At 39.0% G+C, this 25,212-nt stretch overlaps 2 protein-coding genes across 4 annotated transcripts; both read left to right on the top strand.

Moving 5' to 3' along the window:
- Positions 1 to 417: 417 nt before the first annotated feature.
- On the top strand, positions 418 to 11,895 carry MMP8 (matrix metallopeptidase 8). 2 transcript variants are annotated; one of them, XM_046684684.1, is made up of 10 exons: positions 418 to 613; positions 2,241 to 2,485; positions 3,117 to 3,268; positions 3,356 to 3,481; positions 6,167 to 6,328; positions 7,641 to 7,758; positions 8,534 to 8,667; positions 9,235 to 9,388; positions 10,083 to 10,186; positions 10,350 to 11,891. In XM_046684684.1, exons 1-10 carry the CDS (start codon positions 503 to 505, stop codon positions 10,457 to 10,459), a joined length of 1,416 nt encoding a protein of 471 aa, XP_046540640.1. In that variant the 5' UTR covers positions 418 to 502; the 3' UTR covers positions 10,460 to 11,891. The 2 variants fall into 2 exon arrangements, with proteins under 2 accessions (XP_046540640.1, XP_046540641.1); XM_046684685.1 differs by lacking the exon at positions 6,167 to 6,328 and having other exon boundaries at positions 10,350 to 11,895.
- Positions 11,896 to 13,127: 1,232 nt separating this feature from the next.
- Positions 13,128 to 24,757, top strand: MMP27 (matrix metallopeptidase 27). Of its 2 annotated transcripts, none has more exons than XM_046686000.1 (10): positions 13,128 to 13,245; positions 14,091 to 14,329; positions 15,472 to 15,620; positions 15,712 to 15,840; positions 20,062 to 20,148; positions 20,325 to 20,445; positions 21,708 to 21,838; positions 22,669 to 22,828; positions 23,380 to 23,483; positions 24,437 to 24,757. In XM_046686000.1, exons 1-10 carry the CDS (start codon positions 13,144 to 13,146, stop codon positions 24,673 to 24,675), a joined length of 1,461 nt encoding a protein of 486 aa, XP_046541956.1. In that variant the 5' UTR covers positions 13,128 to 13,143; the 3' UTR covers positions 24,676 to 24,757. The 2 variants fall into 2 exon arrangements, with proteins under 2 accessions (XP_046541956.1, XP_046541955.1); XM_046685999.1 differs by having other exon boundaries at positions 19,987 to 20,148.
- The last annotated feature ends 455 nt before the right edge of the window (positions 24,758 to 25,212 follow it).

Genomic DNA, 25,212 nt, shown 5'->3' with positions numbered 1-25,212 from the left:
ACACAGCAAGGTGGGTAAGTACAGAGATTCTCTAGTTGGGCTTCTTGGTCCCAAGACCCCTCCCACTAATCTAACAATATTCCCTTGCATAAATTAACACAGCCGAGGCATCTTACCTACCCTGAAAATGTAAACCCATGGATGACTACTGTTCATTAACTTCAGGATTAGCCTCCTACTCCTTTTCCTTGACCAGACAGTTTCACAAAAGTAAATATCTAAAAACCCCAAAAGCAAAGAGTAGCAGATTGCACTTTTTTTCTGTTGAAAGACTCGTCCATTTTTGGGTACTAAATCACTGATAACATTGCAAAATTTTCAGAGTGTAATTGACCTGTGTTGCTTCACCTTCCTGATGTGGCAATTGTTTAAGACATGGCTTTATAAGGGACCAGAAGAGAGACACATGATGCAGCGAACCTCAGGGCACCCACCAGGGCAAGGTCCCTACTCAGAGGGGCAGAGAGGAAGGCCAGGAGAGGCAGTGTTTGAGGAAAAGGCCATGTTCAGTCTGAAGACGCTTCCACTCCTGCTCCTACTCCCCATACAGCTTTCCAAGGCCTTTCCAGTACCTCCCGAATCCCCAGAAGAGAAGAAGGCAAAAATTGTTCAGGTAAATTGACCATCAGTTGGTGGGCTGTTGATTTGCTGGTTATTAGAAAATTGTGTGGGTTGCTTTCTCTTTTTAGTTAAAATGGACTGAAAGAAATTCTCTCGATGATTTGAGGTTGAATGTCTCGTTTCAGTGATTTGGAAGGTTCTGAGCTGGGCCCTCTAAAGGCCAGGCATGAGAACAAGCCAGGCTCTTCAAAACCTGGGAAAATACTGCTGCTGAGCTTCCAGCTCGGGAAGCCTTTTAGGAGAAATGGTTTTAATTACAAAACTAAATTATTTTCTTTCTCACTTACCTAGGATTTTCCCTTTCAGTATATCTGCAACCCAGTTACTACACGTGTGATGCTTTCTATATGGACTTATCTTTGCAGCCAAAACTCCCAGGTGTAGAAGAGAGCATGAGGATGGGACAGTATAAGTCCATAGTGTACCCAGATTTCCTAACATCAGACTATGGAGCTGTTTATAAACATGGAAGTGCTAAAAAAGCAAAACCAATATTTTTCCATTGTTTCACAGTGTGAAAGTCAGCCTACATTTTTAAGAAACACAAGGGAATGTTATCACCAATTTGTCAAGCATAATGTTTTTAGTATTACAGTTTTAGAAAAGCATTATTCTTGTTGCTTTTTCTTTTACTTATTTTTTTAAGTCTCTTTCAATGGTAATAGTAACCCCTAGGCTAACAGCTAATAGCTAAGTGCTTACTCTGCAACAGGCACCCTGCTAACCATTTCACAAACATCTCCTTTCATCCTCACAACCCTGTGAAGGGGGTATTATTATTCCACTTTAGAGACTAAAGTAAATCTTAAGTCAGTTAAGTGATATGTCCAAGGACTCATAGTCAATCTGTGGCAGAGCCAAGATTTGAACCCAAACCTATCTGATCCCAAAAGCTGTGTGAGCACAGAAGTGCTCGGTCCCGTGTCACTTGCAAAGTTTCAGGCGTTCACAGGCTGCTCAAGGTAAGAGAAAGAAGTCTTACAGTTGGCTTAAACCCCCCGAGAACCTTTACCCCCTCAGGAGTGTTGGCCCCTTCCAAAGAGTGACTGTGGTAGATAAAATGCTCATGTCAGTGATACTGCTATTGCCCTGAATCATATCTGGAGTTCTGCTTTTAAAATTGTCAGTTTTCATTTGAGAAGCAGCATGGTGACTTGGGACCTGAATTGTCATCTTGGCAAGTTCCTTCCTTCTCTGCACCTCCATTTCTTCCTGAGGATGAGTAATACAATAGTGAAAAGAGGATTAAAAGAGAGAATCTGCATTGATGCAACTAATACCTCAAGAAGTCAATAAATGCTAATGCTATTTTTTTCAATAAAAATAAGAAGACAGTCTCCTGACTGTATACTAGCATTTTGCTTGAGGACTTGGGCCTCATCCCTTATGAAATAGCCATTTTTATGCATAAACATTAAGTGGGGCACTGGGCAGGGGCTGTTCTTTCCAATAGGCACCGTTCTCTCAAAGTCAACCTGGCAATTTGTGTTTTGTTCCTGCGGCTATCAGGTTAGTAGCCCGGGTTTGACCTCTGCAGAAACTTAGAAAGGAATGCAAAATGCCCAGAGAACTGAAGGTAATTTCACAGCAAGTTTCCTTATATGTTTGTCTTTATCCAGAATTACCTTGAAAATTTCTACCAATTACCAAGGAAAGGATATCAGGCTGCAAGGAAGAACAGCACTAGCATGGTTGTTGAAAAGCTTAAAGAAATGCAACGATTCTTTGGGTTGAATGTGACAGGGAAGCCAAATGAGGAAACTCTGGAAATGATGCAGAAACCTCGCTGTGGAGTGCCTGACACTGGAGAGTTTATGATAACCCCAGGGAACCCCAAGTGGGAACGAAATAACCTGACCTACAGGTGATATTTCTAGGGTTTCAGAATTCATTCATTCGACCAGTATTTTTGAGCTTTTATGATGTGCCAGACAATGTTCCAGGACTTGGGATACAGCAAAGACAAATAAAAATCCCTGCCTTTATAGTTTAGATTCTGGTGAATGAGTCTGAGAATGAAAGGGTAAAAATCCCATGATTCTTTTCACTCCAAAGCCTGCCGCTTTTGTCTTCCTTCTCTAACAATCTAAAGAGGATGATGGCAGTGTTAGGCTTAATCACTGCTCTAGAGAATCTAGCCCCACCTTGCATGCCTCCTGTTGATGATAATGATACCCAATATTTGTTGAATACTACTATTTGCCAAGTATGAACTAAATACTTCACGTGTATTTAATCCCCACAACAACCCTCTGAGAGGGATACTATTTTACTATCCTCATTTCATGAATAAGGATACTGAGTTTAAAGACATGTAGTAATTTCTCTAGAACCCACATCTGTCTTCAACCCCGAGTCCCGCACTCCTTCCTTATACTCTCTCTAGTGGTAACACTTCATGTATGCAACTCACTCCAAAACAGAGTAACTCAATCAGTTGATAGACTGCTGTTCTGAATAGTAATGAACCCTCCACACATCTTCTCATTTTGAAGGATTATTAACTATACCCCACACTTGCTGCTAAGGGCTGATGTTGAAAGAGCTTTTGAGCGTGCCTTTAAAGAGTGGAGTGGAGCATCACCCCTGAAGTTCAAGAAGATCTCACAGGGAGAAGCAGACATCATGATTGCTTTTTACCAAGGAGGTAGGCTCGAAGCAGTCCCGCTCAATTTTGCTTTCCCTGGTTAACCTGAGACACGGCAAGGGCCTAATACAAATTGTTTTATTTCAGATCATGGTGACAATTCTCCATTTGATGGACCCAATGGAATCCTTGCTCATGCCTTTCAGCCAGGCCCAGGTATTGGAGGAGATGCTCATTTTGATGCAGCAGAAACATGGACCGACAACAGAACAAGTAAGTTAACAAGGTTATGTCCACATGCAGATTCTGAATGAACCTTTGCCACATTAGAATACCCCCTCCACACACACATACACACACACACACACACATCCAAGTTATTGTAACATTTCAAACTCACACAAACTGACCATTTAAAATTTTTGCTACCTCAAGATACTGAGTCAGTTTAAGTTTAAAAGAATCCTGAAGCTAATTACTGACCTTGCTTCCTAGGGCAAGAATCAGAAAGCTACAGCCCATGGCTAAATCCTGCCTGGTTCTGTTTGTATAAATAAAGTTTTATCGTAAAAGGGCCACACTTATTTGTTTATGTGTCATCTATAGCTGTTTTTATGCTGCTATAACAAAGCCGAGTAGTTGCAACAAAGACGGTATGGCTCACAAAGCCTAAAATATTTACTATCTGGATCTTTACAGAAGAAGTCTGTTGACCATTGCTTTAAAGTATACATTTTTTAATATTCTAAAATTTAATGATGTTTGAAAACGGTCTCTATTTTTGGAAATTCAGAAATAATTGAGTTGATTTAGGAAACTGTCCTGCTTAGAAGAGCAGCCATTTTTTTTTCATCTAGTTATTTCACCTTCATGGAGCTCTTTTTCAATGGTATGCCAACCACGCCTTTTAGGAGAAGACTCAGAATAATAAGAGTTGGACCATCTGAAGGGAAGAATTGAGGATAAGGACTGGTATATCCAGACCACATGGTAATTCACAAGGCCATGGGGTAACAATACACCACAGAACACTTTTTAGAAAATAATAGGAAAGGCATCTTTTTTCTTTCCTTGAGACCTGTTCCTCCCACCATTTTCTCAACATATCTTTTGTGAGTATTTATTCTACCTAAGTCCCTACACATAGCTCCTAGCAATGTGTACCAGAAAATAAATAACACGCTCCACTACTTTGCATTCCTCTTGCCCTCCCCACTAGTTCAGACAGTCATTACCCTCTTACCTGAACTAAATGATCCAGATTCCCACCTGGACTGTTCACCTTCAATCTCTGCTTCCTCTAATTTTTCCCAACACTGCAGCAAAGTTTGTCTTTGGAAAGCCCATCTCGGATTACATTACTCTCCTGCTTGAAACTTCCAGTGTTTACATTTTCTGGGTGAAATAAAGTCCAAATACCTTCACTCGGCATTGAAGGCTCTTGGTGACTTTCCAATCTCATCTTTCATGACTTGTCTTCATATTTGATTTACACTAGTCACATTACATGTTCACTGTTCCTGAAACACCCCATGTCCTTTCCAATTTCCCTACATTTGTCCACATTATCCTCTTCCTAAATACCCTTCCGCACACCCCAATCCCCACCTTTCAAAATCTTTTTCCATGCTGTGTGGCATGCTGCTCCCTGTCTTTTCTTTCAGCTGGAAATGAGGCCTCCTCCTCAGAATCCTAGCAGACTTTGTTTCTCCTTCTCTAACTGTTCTCCTCATTGTTCTATACATTCAAGTTGTTTGCACACATCTTGCTTTCCAGACTATGCATCACAATTCCCCCAGAGCCCCTCGCCTAATACTCCAGGCACTCAAAGATGGTTTTCAAAATGCATTTATGAATGCAAAAATGGAAGGATGTGTGATGATTGAGAAAGCAATTCTTGGAGCTTGGGTAGAATTTTACTAGGCTAATTATCCCAAGGAAGTTGGATGTTGTGGTAAGAGCAAGGGTCTTGCGATCATATCCGGGTTCTACCCTGGCTCTACCACCCACTAGTTGCAAGACCAATAATAAAATCTGTGGGCTTCAGTTCCTTTACTTTAAGAATATTTCTAACAATACTTCATCAAAATGTTGGAGGCTTAAATAATATTACACTTCCTAGCTTATAGAAAGTGCTCTGCAACTATAATTATGTTTTTAAAGTTGGCATGTAGGGAAATAAAAAATGTGTTTGTAAGATGGCACACAAACTGGCTGGAGTGAAGGATTCACGTAAAATGTCAAGCCCACAAATGTCTGCTGGAGCCAAGTGGAGAAGTCTTGGACTTTATTTGATAGGAAGTGCAAGTCTTGGAAGTTTTTATGTTCCCACTTGTGAAAGGCACTCTGCTTGCGGGAATTAAAAGATGAGGGAAGGGAAGGATAAGAGGCAGGATTTGTCTCTTTCTGGTGGAGTTCCTGGAGCTGCTTGGAAAGCTCAGGATCAGGGAAAAGCTGGTGCTAGGCAATGGGTGATTACGGAGTCAGTGAGTTGGCTCTGCATCTGAGGCTACCCCGCTGCCTGGTAGGCTTCTTTTCTGACTACCTGTTCACTGAGACTTTACTAATGGGGCTGAGGGCCTGGGAGATTGGAGAGGGGTATATGTGGGTGCACAGGAGGAGAGGGCTTCTGAAAGTCACAAGACCTGTGATGGCTCTGCCATCGTTTCTCTAAGCCTCAAGTCAACATCCATGACATATGGGAATCAGAATGAAGGCAGCTTTACTTCCTTCTAAGATTTGATGAGAATCTCATATTCACCTAATCTCAATTTATAACTCCTATCTTGATTCTTTCCAATCTCCATTTCTCCAGGTACCTGAAGGGAAAATGTAAAAGGCAGGGGAAGGGCTGTTTCCCCAGGGCAGTTTTGGCTTGGAAGCTGCATTCCTTGAGATCATATTTCCACCACCCTTGATTCTACTCAGAGCCATTCACCACACATGCTTGCATTTCAGATTACAACTTGTTTATTGTTGCTGCCCATGAATTTGGCCATTCCTTGGGGCTCGCTCACTCCACAAACCCTGCTGCCTTGATGTATCCCACCTACGCTTACAGGGAACCCAGCACCTACTTGCTCTCTCAGGATGACATCAATGGCATTCAGGCCATCTATGGTAAGGTCATCTGAAGAACACTGCAGTGCATGGGGAGACCTGGGCATGTCAAGCATGTTCATGGCATTCTTGTCTATGGTGGTGGTAGTTGGAGCGCACCTGCGAGTCTATCAGGAGGAGAGTATACAGGTAAAATGTGGTGGATGCACACCATGGAGTAATATGCAGCAGTTAGAAATTCTGAATTAGAAGTACATATGACAACAACATAGAAGGGTCTTTAAAACATTGTGCTTCATGAAGAAGAATGATACATATTACACAGTATGTAAATTAAATTACAAAATATATGAATCTACATAAATTACAAATGCATATAGACAAAACTTGGCATTTTCAAGAAACATGCTAACAAAAAGATATATATTGATCACATTAAGATTGTTGTCTGTCGGGGAAGGTGAGGAATGGAAATTTGGAGTATGGAGAGAAAGAGAAACTTTTCAAGGAGGGATATAGAGGCCTTCGGCCCTGTTATAAGTACTTTCTGGGTAAGACCACTGCACCTCTCCTCCCTCTTGCCCTTCTGCCTCCTAGTGGCTGTGAGTAAGAACAGGAAACCACAGAAGAAGTTTGTGACTCTAAAAGTGTTGAAGGGAAGGGAAGGAAAGAGAATGGAAAAGAGTGGAGTGGAATGGAATTGGAAAAGGCATGCTCCTCTCTCTGGTGGGACAGCATTATAAAACCAAGCATGCCAGGGTACCACAACTAGGGAATTTTTTCATGACAGTAGGATTTTCAGGAATGACAAGACTTAGTCTAACTGCCTCTACTCCTCAACTCCTTTTCTCCTCAAAACATCTCCTTCCCTTGCTTAACCCATGTTTTAAATTTTCTTAACTGTTAGGATAGCCCTTCATTCTGCAATGAGAAAACACATTTAAATACAAATACTTATAGAAGAAAATATTGCTAAACTTTGACTTAGATTTATGCTGTGGGGTAAAAGACTGATATGAACTCCTTTCCTGAAGGTGGATTTTAGTGGAAGGAGGAAGTGGATAGTGAGTGACCACAACACAGAAGAACCAAGATGAGGGAGAAGGATGGAATTAGGATTTTAAAGAGGGAGGAAGCATAGAATGCAAATTTCTTTACTTCGCAACTTAACCTGGAACTGTCCCTGAAAATCACCATTACTCTTATTTTTAAAAAAACAAAAACTGTAAGTGGGCCAAATGTACAGTTACTTTAATGCCTTGTGGGATGATAGTCTGGTAGAATTTCTCTTCAGGTGAAGACGCTACACCATCCTGAGCAGGGTCTGAAGTACACTGAGTCACACTGGACTGTTTTTTTTTTTTTTTTTCAGGACCTTCAAATGACCCTATCCAACCAACTGGATCAACCGCGCCCACCGCCTGTGACCCCAGACTGACATTTGATGCTATCGTCACACTCCGCGGAGAAATACTTTTCTTTAAAAACGAGTATAAGATTGAACTATTCCTTCGTTTGACTTATTTTACTGGCATAACTTAAAACTGGATTCTAATTAAGTAACATATCACACATCACTCAGATTTTCCTTTTGAATTCCATGCACATGCATCTCATTGGAATTTACAGTGTTTTCTGCATAACTAAAAACATCCATGAAAAGAAAAGAAAAAACTAAAACATTCATAAACATTCAGATGTTTGTGATATCAGATGTAAGCAAATGTGGACTCTAGCTGCTTAGGAGCCCCATAGCTGGGTTTATCTGACACCAAAAGAGCATTCAGTTCCACTCAAATTCAGTCAAGTAAATGAAAATGATCACTTAATAAGCTGTAGGACAAATCATCTAACTGATTAAATTTTTCAATTTTCCAGTGGCTTTTTTGTGATTGTGTAATCACAGGCTGCGTGTGCTTGTATTGCTTTTGCTAGAATATTCTAAATAGTCTCATCGTTTTGTAGGAGCAGTAATCAAAGAGACTAATAAAATAAGACTTGTCAATGTGTGAGGAGGTGACAGTGCAAAATATAACCAAATAAGGTCACTTCTTTGACATCCTTTGAAAACTGTAAAGTACTTAACATATGGACAATATCACCATAAAGCATGGCTATATGTTGGTTACTGTGCTAGAAACTATGCGTTCACTATATTGTCATATCCTCCCAGCAATCTTATAAGGGCCAGTATTAGCCCAAGACTCACAGAAGCTGCCTACTTAGACAACTGTGTATGTGGTTTTCTCTCCTGTGTTCCATTAGGTACTTTTGGAGAAGGCATCCCCAACTGCCAACAGTCGAACTCAATTTCATTTCTCTGTTCTGGCCATCCTTGCCAAATGGTATACAGGCGGCTTATGAGGATTTTGACAGGGACCTAATTTTCCTATTTAAAGGTAACTGCCTATGGTTTTCATCTTATTTTAGTGGATTTTAAATGGAGGGAAAGGACTTCTTTGTGGTCCCTTCTGGGTTCAGAGGAGGTGAGCCAGTGAGAGAGTGTTACGCCGGCCAGGGTTTTGTCAAGAGACCTGGGTCGGGTCCCATCTCTGCCATGAAATGGTATGTGAACCTAAGCAGATTATACCCTCAGGCCTCGGTTTCTCATCTACAAGATGAGAAAACCATATTAGACCACCTTTGGTCTTCCTCCACCCTCATCCCAGACATAATTTTCCAAGATTCCCCAAGGCTGTAATTTAATCTCTGTATAGAAGTCACATGAGATCAGATATCCAATTATGGGGCCCTGAATGTCAAGCTAAGAAGTCTGAATTTTGTGCGGGTGCTAGGGAACCACGAGGGCCATCATACCCCAATGAATTTAACTACCACCTCTATCTTTTAAACGCTATTTTTTCTGTTTTCATTTCTCTGACAAATTTGTGCAAAAACTAAGAAGTGGTACACGTTTTGTAGGAGTGGAAAAACTTTATCTAACATATAACCTGAATCATTGGCAGGCAACCAATACTGGGCTCTGAATGGCTATGACATTCAGCAAGGTTATCCCAAGGACATATCAAACTACGGCTTCCCAAGCAGTGTCCAAGCAATTGATGCAGCTGTTTCCTATAGGAGTAAAACATACTTCTTTGTAAATGATCAATTCTGGAGGTAAGGTAAACTATTTTTTTAGTTAGAGGTTGAAACCCATCTTGCTTTACCCTATCTACAAACCACTAATAATCAGGCTTCTGAAGGTTTTAAAAATATAGGTGGTCTTTATAGGCATTCTTTTTCACAAGATGATTGACGTTGTTATGGCTTTTGAAACTTTCATTTTTATAAAATTAAAATGCCTGCACGATGGTATTGAGGATTCTCTATCATGGAACAGAGCAAACCTTAATAAAGCACTAGAGTAGGATGCAAAGAGGCTAATTCTCATTTATGAGTTAAATTCCAATACTCTCAAGTAAATGTTATCCAGATAGCCTACAGAATTTGATGTCCAAGTTGGACTTATTATTTACATTTACTCAGAGAGAGAGAGAGAGAGAGAGAGAGACACTATGTACCAATTAAGTAAAAGCCTTAGAAAATATAAGCTCTTCTTCCTGAAAATAACACTGCACCAGCAACCAGAAGCCTATTTTAGCATTGCTGATACTCATATATTTTATAAATGTATAAATGGACCCTTAGGTAGAGAAGTTAACCATTCTTAGTCCCAGTACATAGGACGTTGTGAAGACTGAGTGAGAAAACATGTGTGAAAGCACTTTGTAAAGTATATGCAATTTAAAGAAAACTGTGATCATCATAGACTGTATTTGTCTTAAAATACAGAATATTTTTTTCTCATCAGATATGATAACCAAAGACGATTCATGGAAGCAGGTTATCCCCAAAGCATAGCAACTACCTTTCCAGGAATAGGAAGCAGAATTGATGCAGTTTTCCAGCAAGATCGTAAGTGGAAAAGAACTATTAATAAATTTGTTTAATTTTTTTAAATAGCACATTTGCATTTGAATGTTATATTGGGACTGGAGTGGGGTCTTTTTAATTGAAAACATCTGAGATCTTACTTCGACAAGCTAATTCAGTATATTATCTCTTTTTTTTTTTACAGACTTCTTTCTTTTCTTCAGCGGACCAGTTTATTATGCATTTGATCTTAATACTGAGAGAGTTACTAGGGTTGCAAGAATCAATAAATGGCTTAACTGTAGACGAAGTTGAAGCAAAATCAAATTTTTTGTATCCATTTTCTGAATATTGCAGGGAAATCTAATTTGCGTATCCATTAAATTGTGACCTATTTATTCTTTTCTCAACAATAAATGATGTTGTTTGCTATCACTGTATTCATTGGACATATCCTCAGTGAAAATACATTTGAAAATTCCACTGTTTGCAGAGGCTGATTTAGTGCTTATGTGTTTCATCTCAGGTCAGTGAATTCATCACAAGAAGGAGATTAAGCCCTCTTTGTCACCTCTCTATTCATTATTTCATTATTTGATTATCTGACTTCTAAAATGCTCCTATATTCCAAAGTCTCTTTAAACACGTTTTAAGGCTATCTGCTACATGCAATTTAGCACTGGATTTAGGTTATAAGTAAGGATTATAAACAAGATAGATAGTACTCCTTGCGTTTATTGAAAATCTGGTGCTATTTTCCACTCTTGGAAAGAAATATTGCTGATATGTATTGTGAGTTGAATTGTGTTCCCCAAAAAAGCTATGTGCAAGTCCCAACCTCGGGTACCTATGAATGTACCTTATTTGGGACTAAGTCTTTGCAGATGTAAATAGTTAAGATGAAGTTATACTGGATTAGGGTGGGCATAAGAACTGATGTCCTTATAAGAAGAGGAGAGACACAGACACACAGTGGAGAAGGCCATGTGAAGACAGAGACAGAAATGGGAACGATGCATCTACATGCCAAGGATTGCCAGCAACCACCAGAAGCTAGAAGGAGGCAAAGAAGGATCCTCCCTAGAGCCTTCAGAGAGAAGAACATGGCTCTTCTGACGCCTTGACTTTGCACTCACAGCTTCCAGAACTATGATAGAATAAATTTCTGTTGTTTTAAGCTAGCAAGTTTGGTACTTTGTTGCAGCAGCCCTAGGAAGATAATACAGTACATCTGCACTTAAGAAAATGAATCAACACAGAATGGCAAAGTTGAACCCCCATAAGGATTATTAGCCTCTTCCCAGGGGAGCAGCAAATAGGAGAGGTACCGCTTCCTCTCCTGCCTCCTCCCTGCTCTCTTCCTCTAGAGCCTAAGCAAATGGGCTAGTTGGATCTGTTGTTCCTTATTTCTTTTTTTTCCCTGGTGTACTCAGTAGGACACAATTTACAGACAACTAGAGTCTGCACAAACAGAACAGCGCTGGGCACAAAATTCAATAAATCTCATTAAATTGACTTAAACTGAGCTTAGATGCATACGTTTACTAAAGATTCTTTTCTGTTAAGAACTTTAAGACCTGTGGGATGATAGAGACTAGTCTAGACACCAAAATCATTATAATATTTGTAGTTGTTAGAACGTCATGTAGCTTATTATATAATAAATGTGAATTGTAAAATACATGTATCACTAGCACATCCTATTTTCCTTTTCTATTAAAGTTTTTAAATCCACAGATAATTTAGTATAATTTGGCGCCTCATTCTGGTTCAAAAATTATTAAATACGTTCAAAATAAATATTTTAAATGACTGACATGATCTGCTATAATTTCTTAAGATACTACCACATAGTTTATCTAAAGTAATAAAAGAAATAGCAAATTTCGATATATTTACAGCATTTTATTCCCTTCTCAGAATTATTATAACATTGATATTAAACCTTAGATATTGCTTCACAGGTCATGAAATATTTTATAAATATTCAATGTCATCAAAAAATTCCCTCAAATATGTCAGCACATTATTCTCAACTTATTTTACAAGATCAGAAAACAAACTAGGACATACTATCATTTCATTCATTCATTCACTCAACAAGAATTAATCACCTACATGTCCCAGGTGCTGTGCTGGGGAAAGTGAGAGAGATGTTTAAGTAATTTATTACATCAAGGTAACAAGACTGAAAGGACCTGTAAGAACAGGGTATTTCATTTTTAACAGTCAATTTCAGACTATCATGTTTTCTAGAACTTCCTATGCCAGTTTGCACAAGCACAAAGATGGGAGATTCACCTTCTCAGAACACCTACCTGCTAGTTATACTAGCTAGTTATGATAAATTCATGGCCTAATTCTCATCTAAACATTTTTGAGATGAGAATTGAGTTCGTCCTATTTCTTTATATTTCACGCAGTCATGAGAAGTGAACACTGTGCATTTTGCTACTTGCCTCCCTTTTGTCTGGCATTAGTTTCTGAAAATGTCTGAATTCTCCAACAAAGTTAGAGTGGCATCTTATTCACACTTGCATTTACAGTGATAGGGGAAATAGTAGGTGCTCAATAAACGTTTGATATTTACCCTAGTTAATTAGGGTAATCTGATTCCTAATTCAATTGTCTTTTCATGATACTATGCCACTCGAGATATTCTAGAGTTTCATTCAAAAGAGTGTTATTTCATAAACTTTCAAGAATTTATGGATAGGAAAACCACCAGCTTGCAAAGACAAAAGTAAATTGGAAGCTGACTTCCGATTATAATGAATTCAATAATGAACAATGGCTATGTTTCCTAAGCAACTGTGGATCACGATTGCAAAACCAAGTCAAGCTAAGAAAAAAATAAAGCATATCATGACACACTTCATGGCAAATGTCCTTTTCTGTTATTAATTAAGGGATGATAGAGGCCAAGGCATGCCACGTCTCACTATTATTTTCTAAATTCTATGCAAACAGAACCAGGCTTCAACTGAGAAGAGGAAGGAATGAAGAGCCTTCTGCCCCTATGTTTGCTCTTTATAACATTTTCTTCTGCATTTCCTGTAGACCAAAAAATGGAAAATGAAGAAAATATGCAGCTGGCTCAGGTACTGTTTCGATAAATATTATTAACAACTATTAATAAAAAATTCATTCTGTTGACTGTCTTGGGACGTAAAAAGACAGCAAATTCCTATAAAAGAGTCCTGAACTTTCTTGTAAGAAGGAGCTGCTTTTTGGTTCCCTTGCCCTAAGGACCTCAAAGAACTGTGTGAGGGGTGGAGAGTAGGGGCGGGGTAGAGGAAAAGGCAGGATTTGCTACAACTTTAAGCAATGTTTACAAATGAGGAGATAGTGAGAGGAGAAAGAGGACAGCGCTGTAAGAAATGGAGGTCTCTATAAAAGCATTTCAATAACAACCAGGAGGACCCAACTACAATTTGGAGCCCTTATCTCTTTATGCATGAATAATACATTGCTTTGAGATTCCCGCTAAAAATTAGTCCAGTTAACTTGCCCTATTTGATTAAATTCATTAAATTTGTGAAATGAATAATCACCTATTTCTTCTAGAATTTGTTTCAAGGAAAAAACAAAATGAAAATAATAGCAAAAATTTGTAAGATATGTGATCATTTAACACATAGAAATAGCTTGATTCTCCTCTGTGGAGGTTTGAATTTTTATAGGCTTTGTGGTTTGGCCAACTCGGGTCACGCATAGCTCAACCAGTCCTTGAAAGTTAAAAAAATGAGGTGACTCCTTCCTTTCCTCTCTGTTTCCTTCTTTTCTTCTTTCTTCCCTCACTCCTTCCTTCCCCTCATTACCTATTTCCTTTTCTTCTCCGAACTGTCAAAAAGGATTTCAGACAATTTTGTTGTAACCTGAGGTGAAGATTTGCTCTCTTGTAGTTTGTGCCTTTTTTTTTCTTTTTTTTTGTCTTTTTGCTCAGGCATATCTCAACCAGTTCTACTCTCTTGAAATAGAAGGGAGTCATCTTGTTCAAAGCAAGAACAAGAGTCTCATAGATGGCAAAATTCAGGAAATGCAAGCATTTTTTGGATTGACGGTGACTGGAAAACTGGATTCAAACACTCTTGAGATCATGAAGACACCGCGGTGTGGGGTGCCTGATGTGGGTCAGTATGGCTACACTCTCCCTGGGTGGAAGAAATACAACCTCACATACAGGTAATGCTTCTAACCACTTATTTCCCCCTAATCCAAAGAAACATGAATAGAATCTCCAAGGAACAAAAATAATCATGGGTTATTTTACCACGCACTTCCTATGTGCACGGCACTTTATAGATTTCATTCATTCCGTCCTCCCAACAAACTTGTGATGTGGGCACCGCTGTTATTACCACCTTAAACAAAGAGAAACTGAAACAACAGATTATTTACCACAGTCAAGGTTACATAGCTCTTGTCAGCAGACTGGCTCTGGCAGAGATCCTCTAATCTTTGGCCTCTGCCAGCTCCAAATAGGCTCAGGACCTGAAGCACTGCCATCCGATTGCAGATGCTTGAAGGTACAGATGCAGTGTGCTCAAGAGAAAATGAGAAGACCCTGGAGCACAACCAGTTCATGTTAGAGACGTGTGTGAGTTAGAGTTGTCAAATCTCAGACGGACTCCGGAGTGAAGTATGGAGTGCTTTGTCCCCAGACATCTCAAGCAAAGAGGGCTGGCTCATTGGCAGAAAGAGGATGAAGTGTGTCCGTGACCTGAGATAGAAATAGTGACCTTGACCACCACTCTACAGCCCTCCTGGCTGGCCCTAGAGAGTTTCTGATAGTTCTTCCTTCATCTTACTGAGCCTTAGGTATTGAGATGAAAATAGGTTTAGGAAGACAAATATAAACAGGAGGGAAATCTTTTCCTGAGTAACTACCTTTTTGTGGCTTTCACGTATTTATACTCTTAATACACGACACAAGACTGATTCCCACAAGCCATCCGAGAAAATAAATCTCAATTCTTTTTAGAACATATTTATAATGCAGTTATATACACAGCAAACACATACATGAAATTAATGCTCTCCCACTCAGGGTATGATCTTAGGGAAGTTATTTAACCTCTTTGAATCTCATTTGTTAAAGTGTTATAACACTCCCTGATTAATAGGGCAGATGAGAGAACTGATTTATATAGCATTGTAAAAGTGCTTTATTTAAACAGTAAAGTATTATACAAATGTAAGAATAACACCACACCAAAAGTTGCTGCAGCATATGATTGATGAAATAGAAATGATTTTCTTTTTGTAGTATATTTGCATACATGCATGTATAAGCACAAATTGATATATTTTTGTTAATTTTTAAGAATCATGAACTATACGCCAGATATGGCACGAGCTGATGTAGACGAGGCTATCCAAAAAGGTTTAGAAGTGTGGAGCAAAGTTACTCCACTAATGTTCACCAAGATTTCCAAGGGGATTGCAGATATCATGATTGCCTTTAGGACCCGAGGTAAGGTTTTCAGCAGAGGGAAATCTATGGCTATATTCATCAGGAGCTTTGAGGAGGCTGATCTCTTTTTCCCCCATGAATTGTATCTCAGTCCATGGGAGATGTCCTCGTTATTTTGATGGCCCCTTGGGAGTCCTCGGCCATGCCTTTCCTCCTGGTCTGGGTCTGGGTGGAGACACTCACTTCGATGAGGATGAAAATTGGACCAAGGATGGAGTAGGTGAGTTCAATTTCTTTATGAACAAAATTTAGTATTCTAAAGAATCCCTGAAAAGAATAGCTTTGCAACTAGTTGCTTTTTACTTCCCAATTTCCCCACAATTTTCTGTATTCTAAGATGACATGGATGAGTTTTCAATATCTGTCCAGACAATTGTGCTTGTACAGTTGAGAGCCTTAGGCATACAATACCCTCATAAAACTTCTAATCCTCTTATGAACAGAACATTCTTCACTTACTCATACATTCGTTCATACATCCACAATACCTGCAGTTCCACTATGTGCCTGCAACTATGCAAGGTGTTGTATGGACCACAAAGTTGTACTACAAAAGTTCCAGCCCTTCAGAGGTTCATGATCTTGTGTGGCATATAAGGCCTAGGTTCACATACAACCATACAAAGCAGAATGTGCTGTGTGCTGTACCAATGGGAAAAGTCATCTGTGGCTTAAGGATTGAAAGACGACTCTAGGGAGGTGGTAATTTTGAGTTAGTGATCGAAGGATGGTGTGTGGGTTCATGGCCCATAGAAGGACTATTTATAATCATGAACTTCCTCTTCTAACTGTTGCCCATCCATCAAGGAATCAGACCCTAACCTTTATATTTGACCTGTTCTTTGAAACCAAGTGGTTTGACTTTATTTCTCTTAATGAACCTCTCTGGCACTGAAATAAGAGATATTTTATTACTTTTCAAACAAAAAAACAAAACTTTGCTACAGTAAAAGTATGTGTACCAATCAAAGGAGCAGGCTGAGTAGACTCAGGTCCTCCCCACTTTGTTTTTCTATCATTGACAACAGTCATCTTGGGTCTGCCATTTGGTTTCCAGGGTCCCAGGAAAGCAGAAGGCGTGGCTCTGCTGATGGGTGGTATAGAAGGTCACAGTTCAGTCCTGACCAAGTAACTCCAGATAGTCTATAGATCAGTTTTATAGTTTCTGCGAAATTGAAAGCCTGTAACTCAAAATGGTCTGTGGCCACTCATTGCTAAGTCTGAACATGTGATGTAATTGTTCTTCTTTTGCTAGTGAACAAGGAAGGTAAAGAAGTCAGTATGACTGGACTTCAGGCACCAGAGGAACTCTGGGCTTGGTTGCTGCCACTGCTAAATGAGTTAGTATCATAGACAAGAGGATGAAGGAAGTAGGATGACACTGTCATCCAAACAATGGAGGAATTGAATGGACCATGACTGCTTTTTATCTTCTGCTGAGACATGTCCCAATATTTCTTTGGATTTGGGCTACAGGCAGTGGATATGTTCAATCAGGCAGTTATAGGAAATATCCTAGTGCTTGCCAAAATCAGGATAACTCTCCTTGCTCAGCCAGGCTTTATTTTCCCATCTAGAGGCAGAGATTACTCCAAGAGTTCACTGGGGGTTTCTTTTATCTCTATTAAATCCAATACTCAGTCGTAAGTACTATTATCCACACTGCTCCAAGCTCTCTGCCAAGGGGGATGTTTGGGGTGGATTATCAAAAAGTGCAAAGAGCCCTGGGCCCCAAGTTGGCAAAAGTTGCTTGAGCAAGGCAGGGGATAAATAGAGGCCTCCAACAAGTTCTGGGTGGATAACCAGGCAACATGCCAAAATGGCTGTCTTCCAATTGCTTTGTTGCATTCCCTCAGGGTCTAAAATGCGGGCCCCAGGGAACACCCAATCGTGTAACTTTTAGCTCATTGACGTAAAAGGGAAAACATTTTCCTCTTCTCTAATAAAAACACAAAACCTCAAGCAAATGTAATCTTCTATAAAACTGGGATTTTTTTAATAGGAAAACTGTCAATAATATATAATATATGATTATCTCCTTCCTTGGAATATGTAGGCTTTCCCTATAGAAAGGGTACAAAAGACTTAGTGTAACTTGCTTAAGGGCAATAGTCATAAGTCATCTGCTAATGCCACTACTTCCTAAGGGAAGGACAAGTCATTGCGTGGTAATATCAAAGGAGTTTAAGCATGTAGAGAGATTTTCCTGAGAATCTTTTAAAGCGAGGGCAGTGTCAAGCCTGTGTGTGAGTGTGTATGTGCTACACACACTAAACCACTGAAACAGGCCTTACAGGTGCATGTGTGGTGATTTGGCAAGAGCAACCAAGGTCTGACCTTGATTTCTTTCAGGGTTTCCCATTTACTCCCTGAGGGACCCTGGGTAAGTTAATTACTTTTCTTACTCTGTTTCTTTGTCTGTAGAATAAGGATAATGCCCTTCTTGCAGGAAGATAACAGAAGTTACCCATAATGAAAGTGAAAACATCTTGCAAAGAACTTGCCCATAGGGAACATTCAGAAATTGTTTTGACATTGATAATTATGTTGGTGATTATTAGCATTGATGATGATGATGATTAGAGTGATTTATATATTTAATAACATCTCCAAGACAGCAGAGATGTTATCTTTTTCCTACAGTATCATATGGCCTATAATACTGTCAGCACATGATAGACGCTCTGCAAATTTTTGGTAAATGAAGTCATTCAACAATGCTTTACTCAAAACCCACTATGACACAGGCTCTGTCATAGAAATGGAGTGTGCAACAGTGTACGAGACACAGACCTTGCCCTAGGTTTACAGTCTAGGGAGCACACACAACCAAATGGAAATTCCAACCAACATGATCAACACTGGGCTAAAGGGAGCTATAACCATATAATAGGAGCACACAAAAGAAATTCCAACCCAAATGCAGAGGTCAGGGGAGGAAGTGATGCCAAATCTGAGACCTGAAGGCTAAGCAGGAACCAGAAGGCAAAGTGGAGTAGACAGTGTTCTGGACAAAACAACCTAACCAAATCAAGTATTAGAAATGTTGTGGAATAGAAGGCTAAGTGGTGAATAAGATTCAGACTGCAGAGGGTCTTGAAAGCCAAGATAAAGATTTGGACTTCATATAGATGACCTGAGTTTCAATTATTTTTTCAAAGAGTCACTTGTCCCATCCCTTATCCAAAACCACACCCAGTGACATTGCCAGTCAGACAAGGGGCAGCAGCAAAGGCTAGAGCAGAAAAGCACGAAAGGCCATGAAATAATCCTTTGCCATTCATGTTTGTTTTGTGCAAACATCACCGGACAAGTCTTCATCATGAAAGGCTCAGACTTTTCCTGAGGATCCACAGGCTTAGTTGCAAGTCCAAAGACAGTCTTTTATATTTAGAACCTTACAGACTAGTGGGAGCAAGAGAGATAAAAAGGCAATTCCACCAGGCATGCTAAGACTTCTGGTATGGGTGAGTCCAGGGTACTGTGGTCTTGTGTAGGAGATGCATCTAATCATTCTTCCATCCAAATAAACACATGGATGGAGATCCAGCAACCATTATTAAGCACCCACTATGGATAAGCAGTTTAGCAGTCACCAGGAATAAAAGATGATTAAGACACGGTCCCTGTACTGACAGGGTACACAGCTTGGTGAAGGAAATAGACAACACAGTCCCTTATGTGCTATGACAGAATTATCACTGAGTCTATGGAAGCCCAGAGGTGCATTTAACACAGCCTGGATAGGAGCTGGAGAGATAAGGGAAGCCTCATGAAGGAGATGACTCTAGAGGGGATTTCTGAGGAAGAAGTAGGATAAGTAGGCAAAAAGGAGGTGGGAGAGATAATATTCTGGGCAAAAGAGATGGAGATATTAAGACAGAGAGATTAGAAAGAACATGATATTGATGAGAAATGCAAATGATTCAATATGGCCAGCTCATGGAATATGAAAGTTAAAATATGAGGCTGGAAAAAAGGCAAGGATAGATCATGGAGAGCCATGTTAAGATATTTGCATTTTATTCTACAGCCAATGGATAACCTTGGAAGAATATACGTAGGAAAAACATGATCACATATAGGATAACCTAGCAACAATCCAAAACTGATGGTTAAATACTATCCATTCTGAAACACCTGTTTCCTGCCATTTGCTTCCTTTAGGTCATATTTCTCCATGATGTGACTAATATCAGTTATTAGTATTGAAATCTTTCCCAGATAAATGATGGTGCATTTGTTACAAGAATTATCTGCTGGATGGCAAGCCCTTTCTTGTTTCCCCTTAGTTACTTCCTAATCTCAGATGCAACCCTTCTCCTTTTGATTGATTCATGTATTCGTGTTTTCTGTTTTTGTTAAGGATTCAACTTATTTCTCGTGGCTGCTCATGAATTTGGTCATTCACTGGGGCTCTCTCATTCCAATGATCCAACAGCTTTGATGTTCCCAAATTATGTCTCCCTGGATCCTAGCAAATACCCACTTTCTCAGGATGATATCAGTGGAATCCAATCCATCTATGGTGAGCAACATCACAAATCTGAATATATGTGAACTAAATAGGAAGCTTTCCAGAAAGGAAGTTGAGAAACTCACTTCTTGAAATTTTATGAAGAAAATATTCACTTGGGTAAGATCCTTCTGTAGGTATTTCCACATGCCTTCTTAATTCACTGTGGTATTTCTTTTCCATCAAAGGAGATCTACCTGAGACACCTACTAAGCCAAAAGAACCCACTGTACCCCATGTCTGTGACCCTGATTTGACTTTTGATGCTATCACCACTTTCCGCAGAGAAGTAATGTTCTTTAAAGGCAGGTAAACCCATTCCCTTAAGCTCTTCAATTTCCTACGAAGACTTTTCTTTCAAGAGATTTGGGGATAAAGAGGGAGTCATGGGGATCGTGAGAATGTGTGCCTTTTACTGTCCATTTTACAACTCCTCATACTGTTTGAATGTTTTACTATGAGTCTATATCCTACATGTTTGATAAATTAATTTTTAAATGTTTTTAAGCAAATTTCTAAATTGCCATTGTTTAAGAAGGTGAAGTAGAGTCTACTTTCGGTGACTTCTTAGCTAAAATAATACACCAATCTCAGTGACATGTTGGAGTTGACTTATAACATTTCAGGATCCAGTTGTTAAATTTTCCGGAATTTTGTAAACCAGTTCACATTGCTTTGGTGGCTTAAAACCGGCCATGGTTGGAGTATTTACACCCTGGAAATCATCAAATGATAAAACTTAGGTCTTTTTCCTACCTGGAGAGCCAGTTGTTAAACACATATCAATAGACCATTCCTTAATGTTACATCAATAAAGCATTAGTGGGAAACCTCTTCTCTCACTATGTATAATTTATAGGATTTAAATTGCAGCATGGTATGTCAGTTACGTATTTCATGATCATATTTTCAGAACAAAGCATCAGGACATACACCATCTAACAAGGATATAGGGGCAAAGGGAAAAATATTTTAAATCAGACTCCTTCCACCCACAGCTGTATAGAACTGTAATGACATGCTGTCACTACCATGCCCCCAACAGCAGAGGCTGAGAGACTGCTTGTCAGGAAGGGGTTGCCAGCATGAGAAGGGAAATGGAATACAAGGACTTTCAAGTCTCATTCATAGACTCAGAACTTTACAGCCAGAAGGAAAAATCTGAGGAAATGTTTTGCCATGCCCGTGATAACATTTCTTCATTCTAGCAAACATCAGCACTGAAAAGTTCGTCTCAGAATACTTGATGTTGGCTTAGAATATTGGGTATTGCTACTTCGGCAGAAACAAGGCCATTGCGCACAATGAGAACTTTTTATGATATTTCCGTGGACAGTTTGCTACTCTAAGTACCCAAGAGAGTAGGCACAGGCATGTCCAGACCTTGGTGGCCCAAAGGGTAGAACAGAACTCACAATCCCCTAAACTTGCGGGGGAAAATTGTGTGAATGCTCTGAATTGTATGAGGAAAGTACCAACTCAATAGATAAAAGACAAGCCTATGTTCGCAATGTTTTCATTGAAATAGACATATACAGGCTGTATATGTAAAGTATGTTTTTTTAACACAGGTACCTATGGAGGATCTATTATGATATCACCAATGTTGAATTTGAATTAATCTCTTCCTTATGGCCATCTCTGCCAGCTGATATTCATGCTGCATATGAGAACTCCAAAGATAAGATTCTGGTTTTTAAAGGTAGCTTTGCCCATCGTGATTCCTCTTCTCCCTCTGGATGCCTGAACTGGTCTGTGGGTATTTTGCGGCAAGGAGCTTAATCTTCATGCATGAGCCAAATGGGCAGGGCTTCTGCCTGACCTTAGACTCCTATCACAAAGAACCACTATCCAGGGTTCTCTGTGGCTGTGAAGGTAAACACCATCCCAATTGCACATGAGCTAAAAGAACCTGTATGACAAAAACTAAAAAAGAGTCTTTTTTCTGTCAAATAAAGGTAACCTATCTCTCTTCTATACTTCTTTTTTGCTAGGGTTCCCAGATTAGGAAAATGAAAAAATTGGATGCTTTGAATTTTGGATAAGCAGCAACAAAAAAAAATAGTGTAAATATATCCCTTGCAATACTTTGGATATACTTGTACCAAAAATTAGTCATTGTTTATTTGAAATTCAGATTTAACTGCTATCTCCTATTTAATTTAGCAACCCTAGTTTTTACATGGATTTCATCAGATTACTTACCTTTGAGAACACTTAGGTATTGAAATTTAGGAGAACATGCCCAAACATACTTGACTGTTTTGTCAGAGTTAGAAAAGCAATCAACACAGTGAAGCCAATTGACATGGGTATGAACACTATTAACTATAGGTATATATTATTTGTGTTCTATTAACAATAGAAGCCAGCTAAAGAAAGTGGTAAGAATAAGTGGAAAAGTAAGACTACTAAATCTTTAAGCATTGAACCTGAGAGAAACTAATTATCTAATTATTTTCAAACTTCTTAAGACATCTATTTCTCCCTCTAGGAAATAGATCAGAAGATAACCACTTTCTCTCTTCCCAGATGACAACTTCTGGATGATCAGAGGATATGCTGTCTTGCCAGATTATCCCAAATCCATCTATACACTTGGCTTTCCAAGACATGTGAAGAAAATTGACGCAGCTCTCTATGACCACAACACAAGAAAAACCTACTTCTTTGTGGGCATTTGGTGCTGGAGGTAAGTTTACAGAAAATTGACTCCATTTTATTCTGGATAAAAATATCCACATAGCATCATTTTAACACAGGCAAAAATAAAACTAACCTACAGTCTTCTTAAAGTAATTATGTTGAAAGCAATTTCAGGTGATGACATTCATCAAACAAAAGAACGTTTCAATGAGTCCAAAGATCTTCCTCCAACTTAAAAAATAAAGATAAGGTAAAATAATAAAGCTGGTGAGGCCAACCAAATTGCCAATGGCCAACATACCAGTCAAAATTTGTGAAACTCCGAGCTGAGCCCTCACATTGATTGACCAGTTACTCAGAATAACATCAGTCTGGCAAATGATGTGGGTTCTTTACCTTATCATTTCTTGTTTTCAAGACACTATAAATGATTCAACCAAACATAATCTTTGGCATATTTTTATTACTGATCCAATTAGTTTTCCTCTACTAGCCTACTTTTTCTCCACATCCTCACTTGACTCCAAGCTAGCCAGTAGAAGAATTAAGCTCCCAAAACAAAGATCCCCTGGAAACCTTCCAAATCCATGTCTCCAGGTATGATGAAGTGACCCAAACCATGGACAAAGGGTATCCACGGAGGGTGCTAAAATACTTTCCAGGAATTGGTCTCCGAGTTGATGCTGCTTTCCAGCATAAAGGTAAGCCGCAATGCCTTAACAATTAGGATACTTGGAAGACTTTACTGACTGTGAAGGAAGACAGCACAAAAACTTAATATCTCAATTTTAATGTGATTTAACTACTCTTGAGCACAAGTAATAATTAACTTTAACCCTTTGGGCATTATCACAAACTGAATCAGTAAGTCCTGAATTACGTTCTCCGTTACACTATCTCAAATCTATGCCAAAAGTACCAAAATTAGTTTTACTTATCATTGATCCAAGATACCCCCTAAAAGACAACCCCTGAAGAGTTTTAATTGTGAAAAACGACGAAGCGCATGAACTGAACAGTGATTCTCAAACTATAATGTACATAGTTTAATATGCACAGCTTGGGGTTTGTGTGCAAAATTATAGTTTCTGAGGCAGTAGGATTGTGGGTAAGCTCTGGGAATCTACAGTTTTAAAAGAATCTCAGCTAATTTAATGTACCAGTCCAGCTACTATGTCTTCAAAGAAAAAAACCTAGAGCATGGAATAAGTAGGAGTCTAAAAATGTTTTTGAGTGATACAATCTTTTATTCCAATGAAATCTAATACAGAATGTCAAAATCTAAAACAGATAAAGCAGAGCAGCTCTAGAGAAATGAGGATGGAGGGCCTAAGGCCATACCCACAGGGGCCTTCTTCTCCCCCTCCCTAGATGCTTTTTTGAAACCTAGTTTGAGAACCTCTGGCAAAAACCACAGTCTGGCTAAAAAGGTAGTAAGCTCCTTGAAATTCATTTCATGTGTTGGCTTCTTCCTCAAGGAAATAAAGTAATATTTCTCATGTGACAGGAGTAAAGTAAAATGTATTTATATAATTACACAAGTTTCTTTTCTCTCCATAATGTTCAATTATTTTATTCAATATTCATAAAATTAAAGAGTATGCAACCATTATATAGTTGTGCCAGATAACTAATCATGATTCTCTCTCTCTAGGATTCTTCTATTTCTTCCGTAGATCAAAGCAATTTGAATACGACCCTAGGGCAAAGAACATTACCCGAATGATGAAAACCAATACTTGGTTGCAATGTAAAGAACCATCAAACTCATCATCTGATTTTAGTATCAGCAAAGAAGTACATTCAGGAGGACTGGAGACGTTTTATCATAAGAACTTGAACTTGCTTATTTTCAGTATTGTTCACATGCTAAAAAAAATCTACGGTTATTAATAAATTCATAGTCCTAAAATAAACCTCCAGATGTTTTTTAATCTGAACTTTGCTTCAAAGTAGAATAGAACTATTCTTTAACATCGAGTTGCCAGTCCTAGTTTTAAATATCTATTGGATAAAGATTCAACAGCTATTTTGAACTGCCTGATTCGTTTTACAGGAAGCTACCATGTATAAACAAAACTCTCATTGTACTTTAAGCCTATTTTATGCTTTGTGCACTTAAAGAAGGAAGCCATGTGTCTTATAACAACTAAATACCGAAGATATTTATTAAACCAATCGTTAGCATTCTAGTTTCTCTGCACTTTTGGAGTTGGAGTGGCCCAATAAACTGCATTCCTCATCCTGATCCATGTTCTGAACCCACTGAAAAATAACAAAATGCCACTTCATTACTGATAAAGATCATATTGGAGAGTGTATCTGTGGGAGAGCAAGTTTCCTAATATGAAATGTTAGAATGAGACATACTTACCCATAAGTCATGAGAAGAACTGGAAAGTACCAGGCCTCCCCAAGAACGGCAGCTCC

Source organism: Equus quagga, chromosome 14, assembly GCF_021613505.1.
Source record: "Equus quagga isolate Etosha38 chromosome 14, UCLA_HA_Equagga_1.0, whole genome shotgun sequence".
NCBI lineage: Eukaryota > Metazoa > Chordata > Mammalia > Perissodactyla > Equidae > Equus > Equus quagga.
Note: the sequence above shows the minus strand (reverse complement) of the source record. Positions and strands in the feature narration are given on the sequence as shown.